At 41.7% G+C, this 12,659-nt stretch overlaps 1 protein-coding gene across 2 annotated transcripts in view; it reads right to left on the reverse strand.

Annotated features, from left to right (window-relative positions):
* Positions 1 to 11,552, reverse strand: part of TAF1B (TATA-box binding protein associated factor, RNA polymerase I subunit B) — an 89,280-nt gene extending 77,728 nt beyond the window's left edge. For both annotated transcript variants that reach the window (XM_050753913.1, XM_050753911.1), the window contains exons 1-4: positions 10,906 to 11,552; positions 9,134 to 9,232; positions 5,021 to 5,108; positions 2,835 to 2,932 (exon numbers count right to left, since the gene is read on the reverse strand). In XM_050753913.1, coding sequence (XP_050609870.1) covers positions 2,835 to 2,932; positions 5,021 to 5,108; positions 9,134 to 9,232; positions 10,906 to 10,923 — 303 coding nt within the window. In that variant the 5' untranslated portion in view covers positions 10,924 to 11,552. The remainder of the gene's footprint in view (positions 1 to 2,834; positions 2,933 to 5,020; positions 5,109 to 9,133; positions 9,233 to 10,905) is intronic.
* Positions 11,553 to 12,659: the final 1,107 nt, after the last annotated feature.

Consider the following 12,659-nt stretch of genomic DNA (forward strand, 5'->3'; position numbering starts at 1 on the left):
GCATCTATCAGAACATGAGTTCCACAAAATGCACATTGGGGATTAATATGTTGAACCAGTGGTTCTCAAGCTTAAGTGTGCATCAGAATCACCTGGAGGGCTGGTTAAGTCTTCCATCTACATGTATTCTTACCTGCTTTTCCTTAAAAAGAATTATAATATCATCATAGTATCAGGTACATGAGAAATGTTGAAAAAATCCTTCTTAATTTTAGATTTTAGAGAAAGACATTAAAATAACCTAGTTGAGTCCTTTTCTTTTGCATATTAGTAAATTAAGGATCAGAGTAGGAAAGCAACTGATACATGACTACACTTTTAGTTAGGGGCAAAGTTGTTACCAGGTTTACTAACCAGTCCCAGGTGAAAGTAAAACTAAACAAAAAACTTTTCCGGCCGGGCAGTGGCTCACTACTGTAATCCCCAGACTTTGGGAGGCTGAGGCAGGAGAAACTGCTTGAGCCCAGGAGTTCAAAACCAGCCTGGGCAACATGGTGAGACCTCATCGCTACAAAAAATCAAAAAGTTAGCCAGGTATGGTGGCACACACCTGTAGTCCCAGCTACTTGGGAGGCTGAGGTGGGAGGATCGCTCGAGTCTGGGAGGTTGGGGCTGCAGTGACCCATGATCAGGTCACTGCACTCCAGTCTGGGCAACAGAGCAAGACCCTGTCTCACAAAGAAAAAAAAAACAAACAAAAAGACTCTTCCATTTATTCATCATCTACTAGGTACCAGGCATCCCTTAGCTCCAACACAATACTGTAAGACAGCTATTAGCTTCATTTTACCATTGAAGAAAATGAGTAACTTGTCCAAGATTACCCAGCCGGTAAGTAGAAAAACTATCAATAGGATGTGGAGTCAGTTTTGATTCTGGAGCCTGCGTACATGGCATAATGCCACTCAACTGATGAGGTCTGAACAGTTATGCTCATTGGCTAATTTCAGAAAAATTGTTTTCAGAATTAACCCCTAATGAGGTTGAGCATAAAGTTACATAGGAATAAACCCTGCTACAGCTATACAGTGTAATTATATAAAATTGTTTCTAAACATGTATACACAGAATGACTACGTGAGCAGAAACCAGATCACAAACCCCCACTATCAGCTATCATACCTAATGCAAACACTATTATGGGTAAGCCTCTGTTGCTTCATGCTTCTGAATTTTTAATACTTAACGCCTTTCAGGGTAGGCCCAGCATCCATTTAGGCCATGCATTGGAAGTGTAGTTGTTCTGTTTGGGCTTGCCCCAGCCACCAGTTTGAACAGCAAAGGCTCCTCTACAAATCTTTCCTTGGTGACTGCAGCCCACGTTGATCTTTATCTGTTCTCTTTTTGCCTTTAATATCACTTATGAGGGTCAGGTGCAGTGGCTCACGCCTGTAATCCTAGCACTTTGACAGGCCGAGGTGGGTGGATTGCCTGAGCTCAGGAGTTTGAGCCCACCCTGCGCAACATGGTGAAACCCCATCCCTACTAAAACATAAAAAATTAGCCAGGTGTAGCAGCGTGCGCCCGTAGTCCCAACTACTCGGGAGGCTGAGACAGGAGAATTGCTTGAACACGGGAGGTGGAGGTTGCAGCGAGCCAAGATTGTGCCACTGCACTCCAGCCTAGGCAACGAGAGCAAGACTACCTCTCTTAAAAAAAAAAAAAAAATTCCCTTATGAGTATATCACCATATAAATTCATGTCTATTCATTTCACATACGCCCAAATGCCTCTCCCCAACTAGGCTGGACCTCTCAACACTTGGTTTCCAATGAAGCATATGAAGCAAGGGAACAACTTGTTGCTAAATAACTCGCTTTTTTTTTTTTTTGAGATGGAGTCTCGCTCTGTTGCCCAGGCTGGAGTGCAGTGGCCGGATCTCAGCTCACTGCAAGCTCTGCCTCCCGGGTTTACGCCATTCTCCTGCCTCAGCCTCACGAGTAGCTGGGACTACAGGCGCCCGCCACCTCGCCCGGCTAGTTTTTTGTATTTTTTTAGAGACGGGGTTTCACCGTGTTCGCCAGGATGGTCTCGATCTCCTGACCTTGTGATCCGCCTGTCTCGGCCTCCCAAAGTGCTGGGATTACAGGCTTGAGCCACCGCGCCCAGCCATAACTGGCTTTTTAAAGGATTCTTTAAATGGCTTTTACTAGATGAACGAATGTGAAATTCAAATAATTGCAGAAATACTACGTTGCTCCAGGAAGGCAGGAAAGTCAAAGTGTGGTCCCCGGACCAGAAGCATCGGTGTCCCATAAGAACTTGTTAGAAATGCACATTCTTGGGCCCTACTCAGACATACTAACTCAGAAATTCAGGGGTTAAGGTCCAGTGATTGGTGTTTTATCAAGCCCTCCAGGTGATTCTGATGCACACTCAGGTGAACGACTGGTTGAGCATATCACTGTCCAAAATGCATTCTGTGGAACTCAAGTCCTGAAAGACGTTATGTACATACACCAAATGACTCTGTTCTCAAATTGTGAATACCACACAGGACATTCCCTGGAAATTAAACAAGCACATTAACACATAAATGGTACTAATAAACTCCCAAAGTTATTTGAGTTTTACTTTGTTTAACCTGTTGTTTCCAAAGTATCTGAAGACTAAAACCTTTAAATTTTTCTTTTGGATGTATTGCTTATTTACATCCTGTAGAATACACTTCCAGAACTGCTAACCTACTAAAAGGTTAAAGCAAAAACATCAGAAAAATTATTCTTCCAGTAGCCCTAGTGTTATTACTGATTTCTCCTTAGTTCCACTCTTAAGTCTTACTGTTCTTTAAACAACAATATGTAAAGCTAACATCTAGTCACAAATGTACTCACCTTTAACTCTGGGCCTATTCCAAGGTTCTTTAAGGCTTCTGCTTGTTGACAAAGAATGTTCTGGAAACCTTCACACACATACCAATCCCAGCCTTTTTCTAAATGACAAATAGCATGTTTTAGCATTTACATTTCTAATTTACAAACTTTAATGCTACTACAGTTACAATTTGTGTTTTACATATTGCGACTTGAAGTTTTCTTTTTTTTTTTTTTTTTTTAAATTAACCCAGAACTTAGCAGCTTAGCAACTTGAATGTTTTTGTACCACTGAAGAGGGTTTCCATTCTTATATTCTTGTTTCCAACCTGGCAAATGTGTATACAAATGCTGAAACCAAATATTTTGTATAATTTCAGATTTCAAATGTTTTCCATTATCTGTATTTTTCTGAAAATACTAACCTAAGAGGCAGAAAAATGAATAGTCACCACGTTAAAAAAAAAAGTGAAACAAGTTTTTAAAATGTCTGTTTTCCCGAACGATGCCCGGCAGAATCCTAAATGACCAACGATGCCCAGCGGAATCCTAAATGAAAGTACTAAGTTACCGCTTCCACCGCTTTTCTGTTCCAACTCACAAGGGAACGGTGAACTTCTAGTGAATGAATAGACGAATGTCAAGATCTTGTGATACAGGAGTACAGAAAAGGGCAGTAAGAACATTCAAAGAAAATAAAATGCTCAATGGCATTCTGCTTTTCCTGACATGGTTCTAGGTTATAGGGAGAAAATGAAAGCAAGGTACTAATACTGATTTCAACCTAGGTGCCAAGTGTGTGCTGGGTATTTTAAGTGGGTTATTTTCTTGAATACTCAAAACCACCCTAAGAGACTGTGAAGAAATCTGCCACCACAATAGACAGAGCTACGTGTTTAATGACAACTACGAGCTGAAGGAAAAGTCTATGAAGACCCTTACGTTTTGCCCCTCACCGCTGGACAAATACTGTAACTCTTCCAAAAGCTTGTTATCCGTACTTTTTACACAGAGCTTGAGGTCAGTTACTGACTTCAAGATCTCTTCTCCGCAGAATGCCAGACGACTTCAACTCTTCTCCCTTACCTAAATGTCACAAAGTCTCCCCACCTCTGCTGACTAACCCAATTCCTTCCCAGAAAGGGTCTCAAGTTGTAAGAGTAAAACAGAAAACCCAATAATTCTGAATGGTCCATAAGCTGAGGAAGTTTAAACTCTTCAAGCTACATGCATATATACTCCCTCTTCTTCTTGCATACTGTTCCTAGAAACTGATAAAGTTGTATTTTAAATTTTGAGTCTGTGTTCTTATTTTCCATAACAGATGGCATTTTATTCTCATTTTACCAATGAAGAAACTAAGGGTGACGAGGTTGACTATAAGACACCTAACACCTAATATAAAGCACCTGAAGTTCCTTAAGAAATGCATGTTTAAACTACACATTTTAACTATTTAAGTAGGTCAAGGCAAAATTAATCGGGTTTTACTCCAATAAAATTTAATAAAAGTTAATCAGGTTTTAGCCTAATAAAAAGTTACTACTAAAGGCTAAACAGAAACATGAGATAGCATTTAGGCATTCACTGTTATTCATCTAAGAATGTTAACGTATTTCATATATTTCATAAACACACACACACAAATAAATATACACATTTTTTTAAATGTGTGTGTATCCTTAAAGCTATCTCATGTAGAAGAGTCCCCATTATCATTACCCGGGTTTCAAACTTGGGGATTTGGTCCTCGGTACTTAGTCAAAAATAAAAACCATCAGTTAGACTTTACCTACGATCCTTCTCAATAATGGTTAATTATATGTACTCACTGGATTAATGAAAGACTTTACCTTTCAAAGCACACTCATGCTGAGGCCATTTTAAGGGAAAATAATTTTCCCAATTTTTAAAAGGATGTGTTCAAAATTCAATACGAGAAATGGATTTCTAGAAGTTGAATATTGTATTTAACTCACCTAACAATTCCATGGTTGAATTATTTCAGAAAATAAGCATTTTTTCTATAAAAGTACAGGAAATCATATTCACCACAATGAATAACAAACATAGGCCAGAAGAACGTATGCCAGTAGATAAAATCTGGCATTTTCTCTAGAATCTACTTAAAATTCCATTCCATGTCCTCACCATGAAGGTGAAGATGTGAATAAAGAATGTTAAGCACATGTGAAGAAAGAACTTACCAGAGTTGTTTTTTTTTTTAAGTCCCCGGTTGAGGGCTTTTATTTGGGTATTAGGAATAAGATCAGTGTTTATAACTTCCTGAGATCTCTGCAGGAACAGAAAAAGACCATTAAAAAGATAGTTTTACATCTCCCCAAGCATATTTCCAGGTATTTTCTGGAACGTATAATGAACCAAATTGTGAGTACCAGGACGAAGGATGGTAAAATCTTGGGAAAATTATAAACATTTAACATTCTAGTTAATGTTGATGTTGTTTTTTCATTCAAAATTTCTCAGTAACTAAAACAGTGCCTGGAATACAGCAACCATAAAGTGTTTGTAAAATGAATAAACTTTTATTTTAAATCACTTTTTAACTTTTACAAACCAAGCCAAACCAAAAGTTAAATTTACTCACTTTTTTCTCCACGCAAAATACACTTTGGTATTAAAACAGTTTATGTATTTATTGTAAGTGGTAATGCCTAAACTACAGACAGATTACTTCTGGCCTACTTTTCCATGTCTTTGAATAATACTCTAAAACTGCTTTCATTTCTGAAATTATAAAAGTACATATTACCTTTTATTTTTAATCAAACTTACAGAATTTTAGAATGACTAAAATGGTTGGTATAATTCATACCAGAGTCTTCAATCCTAACTGCTCTCAAGGGCAAGTATCAAAGATTCTGGCTCTCCCACAACTAAAAATAAAGTGTTGAGTCTTTTTTTTAAAATGAGGCCACACTTTATTCCATAAAGTAGAATAAATGTTCCCATTATTGAGTTTTTTTTTTTTTTTTGTTTTTTTTTGAGAGGGAATTTCGCTCTTGTCGCCCAGGCTGGAGTGCAATGACACTATCTCAGCTCACTGCAACCTCTGCCTCCCAGGTTCAAGCAATTCTCCTGCCTCAGCCTCCCGAGTAGCTGGGATCACAGGCATGCGCCACCATGCCTGGCTAATTTTGTATTTTTAGTAGAGACGGGGTTTCTCCATGTTGGTCAGGCTGGTCTCAAACTCCCGACCTCAGGTGATCCACCCACATTGGTCTCCCAAAGTGCTGGGCTTATAGGAGTGAGCCACCGCGCCCAGCCCCCATTATTGAGTCTTAATGCCAGAAGAAAGGTGAGGATTTTTAACCAACAGAGGACATTACTGCTTTTCTAAATTTAGAGATTTGGAATGAAATTTATCTTTAACTCTCCATAAGAATAAAAGATATGTCTCTACCAACAGGAGTTCTGAAATGTAACCTCTCTAATCACAGAAACCATATTCAAAGCAATTTTGGTATACTGGGTTGGCCACACTGAGAACGTAAGACACGTCAAAATAAATACAAAAGCCATTATCTAGCAAAGACAATAAAACTTACAAAGGGTAGCCAGGAAAAAAAGACTTAAAATCTGTACTAGACAAAATGTGAAAGAGCAAAAAACGTGAAAAAGTAAAACATCCAAAACTAGAGCTATAATTAATTAAATTACCGAATGGCTATTACAGAATATTTACAGTCTATAAAAAATGTCTGCAAATGTTTAGATAAAGTAGTTTTCCAAATTGTTATGGCAACAGATTAAACAGTACTCACACATCCCTTTCTCCATTTCATACACAGGAAAAAAGAGACAAATGTAGAGATTACTGGTGATTTTAGCTTTCATCTTCATAATTTCCAAATTTTCTATAGTAAACATGCATTGCTCTTATAATCATAAAAATCTATTAAACTCACACAAGTCTAGCCTACATCTTTTTAAATATCCGTGAAACTCTTGCAAAAATATCTATTGTCTAAATTGAACAGATTTATGACCTTATATATATTTTTTTCTGGATAAAATATATCAGGATAACATTTTGGTTCCTTTATCAATTCGGAAGTCCTTTCCCAGATTGCAGAGCGTGTCTGGAACTTGAGAGTTACATGCTGAGGAAGAGGGGGCAGTAAAAGGGGCAGAAAAATAAGGCAAGTTGCACCATGACTTCCATTCTTCATAGCTGCAACTGTCTCACTCGTCATTCTCCGCCCACTGTATTTCAGCATCACCATCACCACACTGCTCAGCTCCAGGGAGCCCCAACCACATCATATTCTCACAGTCCATGTGAAGAACATGCCTGGATCACCATAAAGCCGAGAATAACTACTGAAGTTGTGCAACGCATAACTTTTTTTTCCTTTAAGCCTGTTGTCTGAAAGGAAGGCACTGAGCTAGGTTCTTGGTCTTTATAAAGATGTTGTCCATCTTCATGAACTCTACATTCTTGACAAATTACTTCACAGGAGTTGACAGTCTTTCAAATGTGGAGCTAGGTAGTGGTATTAGGATCTTTCAAACTAAAAAATGACTGCAGCAGATTTGATCAAACAGAACCAAACGGAAACTATCAAAACCAGAAATAGAAAAGCAATTAGTTAATGTAGTTCAACTCCTATAAAAATAGTATGTGGACTTCATCTACTAACGGCAAATACTCCATTAGACACAATCTTTCTTCACTGTGTTTACACCTGCACTATAGTACAAAAGCAACAGTGAGTAAAACTGCTAGCTCCTTACTACACACTGAGGGTGAGGACCAAAGTGCATATCTGTCAGGTGCACAATCTGACATACACAGACACACACACAAAATATATCTCCACGAAACCATCACTATAATCAAGATAATAAATATCTCCATCACCCCAACAATTTCATCAAGTGAGCACATATCTTTTTAATATTCTGTGTGACTAAATAGGAAGCAGAGATAAGCATTCCAGCTGCAGACTCAAGAACACTGTCTCAAGGAAAAGCACTTGTGTGACAGACTTGCAAGCTCAATTCACCAGTTTTTTCAAGGGAAAATTTTTTTCCTTTTACTCGTTTCATATATTTTGTCCAGGTTTTTCGTTGTTTAGCGGACAAAGTTAAGTCTGGTCTCTGCTACTCCATCTCAGCCAGAAGCAGAAGTCTACAGTTACTTTTATCGTCCCAAATTTGCCTTTCTTAAGCCCGTACGGTGAAGGTAACATTTGTCCCTTCCTGGCTCTGTAGATTTGAGGAAATCCTTTTCCACAGAGGAGAGTCCTGGCCACATTTAGCCCGTCTACTAGCAGACTCTCTACACCCTTGATTATTTTGGTGATGCTGGCCTGCAGGTGTGTTCACCACAATAGGACCTAGCCCTCACAACGTGAAGGTAGCCTCGTTTACCAAGGTTACACAGGACAGTATGACAAGATGGGTAAAATGAACGCTGAAGTCAGAAGACTCATATTCAAGTCCTGGAACTTGGGTAACTTTGGCAAACTCACTCAAATTGTGAGCCCTATCAATAGGCTCTCACATTGGTGATGAGGAGGAAATGAGATAATGAATCCAAAAACACTTTGTAATCTGTACGGTACTATACAAAGATAAAAGGATAATGAAGTGTAGTTCCAATATTCCCAACAGTCCTTAAGCTTTTTTTTTTTTTTAGATGGAGTCTTGCTCTGTTGCCCAGGCTGAAGTACAGTGGCGTGATCTCATCTCACTGCAACCTCTGCCCCCAGGTTCAAGCAATTCTCCTGCCTCAGCCTCCTGAGTAGCTGGGACTACAGGCGCATGCTACCACGCCCGACTAATTTTTGTATTTTTAGTGGAGACGGGGTTTTCCCATGTTGGCCAGGCTGGTCTCCAACTCCTGACCTCAGGTGATCCACCTGCCTCAGCCTCCCAAAGTGCTGGGATTATAGGCATAAGCCACCGCGCCCAGCCCAGTCCTCAAGTTTTCTAACATTCCATCTTCCAAACCTCTAAGCCACCATGACACATTTTAAAAATGTAAATAAGTACTAATAAAAAGAAATGCATCATCTTCTAAGTACAATTTTAATTATTTCCCTCAACCATATACTCTGAATAAGAAATCATTTATAAATGTGGCCCAACATAATTTCAAAAACTCATCCTCAATCTAATTCACAAATCCCTTAACCTATGTGTAAGTACCCAAGACCACTCACATCCTTGGAATGTTGGCATTGCATGAGTGACAAAAATTAACCAAATTCTTTGGGACTTAGACTACATAGCAGGCTGAAATAGTAATATTTAAAACATAAGCAAACTCATAAATGGTATTTGTTACTTACCTCTGTAACATTGTGGCAAGAAGTGCAATAATATTTGCCTTCATCAGTAAGGCCCCATGAGACAGCAGCACACTGACTGCAGCGTTCTTTAAACTCTTCCTATGGGAGAAGAGGACAGAAAAGGTGTTCCCATCAAGCCACATTCAATACATCGTACCTAAACCCTGCAGCTCTACTTAGTGTGTTCCTTGCAACTTTATAAACAAAAAATCATACACAATAGAAAATATATCAGAGAGATTATCTGCAAACAAGGAGAGGAGTGGTATGAAATCGAATTAAACTGCTGGAGAAAATTTATTGAAATATGCAATGTGAGAGGAAAAATAAAGAAAAGGAGGTAGTAGGGGTAAACTGGAACCAAAGATGAGTAAACAAAGCTCCTTGAAAATTCTGTGAGAAAGAAGATGACAAATAAGTATAGAGAAGACTTTAAAAATGCAAATACCATTTGGAACTCCTCCAGGACACTAAAAGCGCATACCACAGAGGAACTAGATTTGTACTGGTTTCCAGTTTCGATTTATCCACTCGGGAGCATAAAGAGTATCAACTCTGGGTGTACTAGGCTTTTTACTAAGTGCTGGGGATTCAATGGTGAGCAGAACAGACCAGACATGGTCCCTAGTCTGGGGATACACTAGCTAACGGTGAGTTACAATGATTAATTTCATCAGCCTAGCATCTACAGAAGTTAGCCAACCATCATTCAATAAACATTTTTTAAGCCCGTATTATAAGGCCGTACTGCTTCCGTATATACAGGCCTAATTCTCTGATTCCCAACTCTTTGGAGTTTGACTTGTTGTTAGCGTTGATCTAATTATCAAGTACCATTTAATACCATCAAAGTGTGTGCCATTTGCCATTTGGCCGGGTGCGGGGGCTCACCCCTGTAATCCCAGCACTTTGCAAAGGCTGAGGCAGGAAGATCGCCTGAGCCCAGGAGTTCAATACCAGTCTGGACAACATAGCGAGACCCCTGCCCCTACCAAAAAAAAAAAAATTTAGCCGGGAGTGGTGGCGCACGTCTGCAGTACTAGCTAATTGGAAGGCTGAGGCGGGAGGATCTCTCGAGCCCAGGAGGTCGAGGCTGCAGTGAACCGTGATCGTGATGTGCCACTGCACTCCAGCCTGGGGGACAAAGTGAGACCTTGTCTCAAAAAGAAAAAAACAAAAATGTGCCATTTTACGTAGCACCTAAAACAAAAAAAAAATGCATGCCAAATTAATTTTGGCAACTTGGTAAAGTGTTCAATGACCCCGTACTAACACTACGATAAATGACAGCTGGAAAATTTGGGGAGTTCCCAAACCCGAATTCAGAATCCCTGCAGGAGACAGCGGCGAGGATTCCCGGAGAGACCGACAGGGGTTACCCGGGGGCATCTCAGGTTCCAAACCCTGCTCCCCCTTCACCCACCCCAGCATTAAAGGGAACTTGTGGGTGGTCCAGTCTAGAGGATGAGCCCTGTGGGTGGCCACCCCACAAAACCCACAACTTCATCCTTAAACACAAACATCCATAACGACAAACCCCACACCCTCCCCCGCCCACAACCTCGCCGAGCCAGAAACTCCAACCTCTTTACCAACGCCGCCCGCGCATGCGGCCGGCCAGCGCCCAGTCGTCACCCCGCCCCGCAGCCCTCCGCCCCGCCTTCCTCCAACCGGTGGCCGCCCCAACCCGAGGCGTTCTCCGCCGCTCCTCCTCAGCTTTTCTCCCCTCCGGCCCCGGCAGTAGGGGCCCGCCAGGCGCACCGCCTCCTTACCGCCTCCTCGAGGTCCATCGGGGCGTCGCGGAAGCTTCACAGCCGGGACCCGTTACCCGGGTAGCGAGCGCAGCTTCCGGGAGAGGCGGGAGAAGCCCTACGGCCGGAAACGCGAGATCCGAGCCGAGGATTCCGTGCGCCTGCGCGGCAGGGAACCAGCGCGCCCGGGGGCGAGGCTCCGCGAAACCCGCAGCCCCCTCGCGGACTATCTTCGTTTCCTACTCTTGAGAACCAAAACCAACCAATAAGAAAGTGGGCGACGCCTACTGCTGAGTGATTCGATCAAGCTCCGTTCCGAAGGTCATTCATTCCAAGGCCGGCTTGCTCGTCTGGCTGCTAGGAGCCGCGCAAGGCCGAGCTCGCGAGCGCGGTTTCTGTCCTCCGTGGGCTCCGCCCTCCGTGGGTTCTGCCCTCCGGGTCTCATCCCTCGCTGGCTTTTTTAAGGGGAAGCCTCGGGACTTGGAGGAAAGCTCACGGGCCGTGAGTTAGACCTAGGTTTCCAATCACGGCTCTCCTGCTTACTTGTGCCTCAGTTTCCTCCTCTGTAAGAATTAGATGTTATCTGTGAGCCCCTTATAATTGAGTCTCCGCCAGGCGTGGTGGTTCACGCCTGTAATCCTGGGGAGGCTGAGCTGGGAGGATTGCTTGAGGCCAGGAGTTGGAGACCTGCGGGGCAACAAAGCGAGACCCCTTCTCTAAATAAGTAAATAACTGAATAAATAAATGCATGAGTGAATATAATTGAGTCTCAGTAACTGCTCAATAAATTTAGCTCTTATTGTTTCTTCATTTAACACATTCATTCCTTGTTTTATTTATTAAACAGGAACTGGTTTCGGTCCGGGGGATTCAGCAGTAAACAAAAGTCCTTGCCTTCGTGGAGATTCCATTCTGATGGGGAGAGACAAAAATAAATGAGGAAAATATGTGGTATGTTAAATGGTGGTGAGTGCCAAGGAGAAAAAGAGGAGAGTGGTTTCAGTCTGAAATGGGATGTTCAAGAAAGATCTTTTGATATAATCATATATCTCAAGAAGTTAGAAAAAAGGTTAAACTGAAAAATAATGGGATGAAGGAAATGTTTAAAAAAGAGAAAGCAAGCTTCGATAGAGAGGCTCCACAGAGGCTGTGGTGGCTGGTGCCTGTAATCCCATCACTTTGGGAGGTGAAGGCCAGAGGATTGCTGGAGGGCAGGAGTTGGAGACCAGCCTGCCCAACATATTGAGTCCTCATCTCTATAGGCTGGAGTTCAATGGCACTAACTCAGCTCACTGCAACCTCCACCTCCCAGGTTCAAGCAATTCTCTTTTCTGCCTCAGCATCCCAAGTACCTGGGATTACAGGCACGTGCCACCACGCCCAGCTAATTTTTGTATTTTTAGTAGAGACGGGGTTTCACCATGTTGTCCAGGCTGATATCGAACTCCTCACCTCAAGTGATCTGCCCGCCTCGGCCTTCCAAAGTGCTAGGATTACAGGCGTGAGCCACCGCGCCCAGCTTAAAAGATATTTTTTAAGAAAAGAGTCTCGACAAACTAACATTAACTCTTTGAAAAGACTAATACATTCGATAAACTCTGGAAAGATTGATCGAAAAGAAAAGAAGAGCCCAGCTTGGTGGTGCACACCTGCAGTCCTAGCTACTTGGGAGGATGAGACAGGAGGTTTGCTTGAGCCCAGGAGCTCAAGGCTGCCGTGAGCTATAATCAGGCCACTGTGCTTCAGTCTGAGCAATGGAGCAAAGAAAATCAAAG

This window comes from Macaca thibetana, chromosome 13 (assembly GCF_024542745.1).
Source record: "Macaca thibetana thibetana isolate TM-01 chromosome 13, ASM2454274v1, whole genome shotgun sequence".
NCBI classification, from domain to species: Eukaryota; Metazoa; Chordata; class Mammalia; order Primates; family Cercopithecidae; genus Macaca; species Macaca thibetana.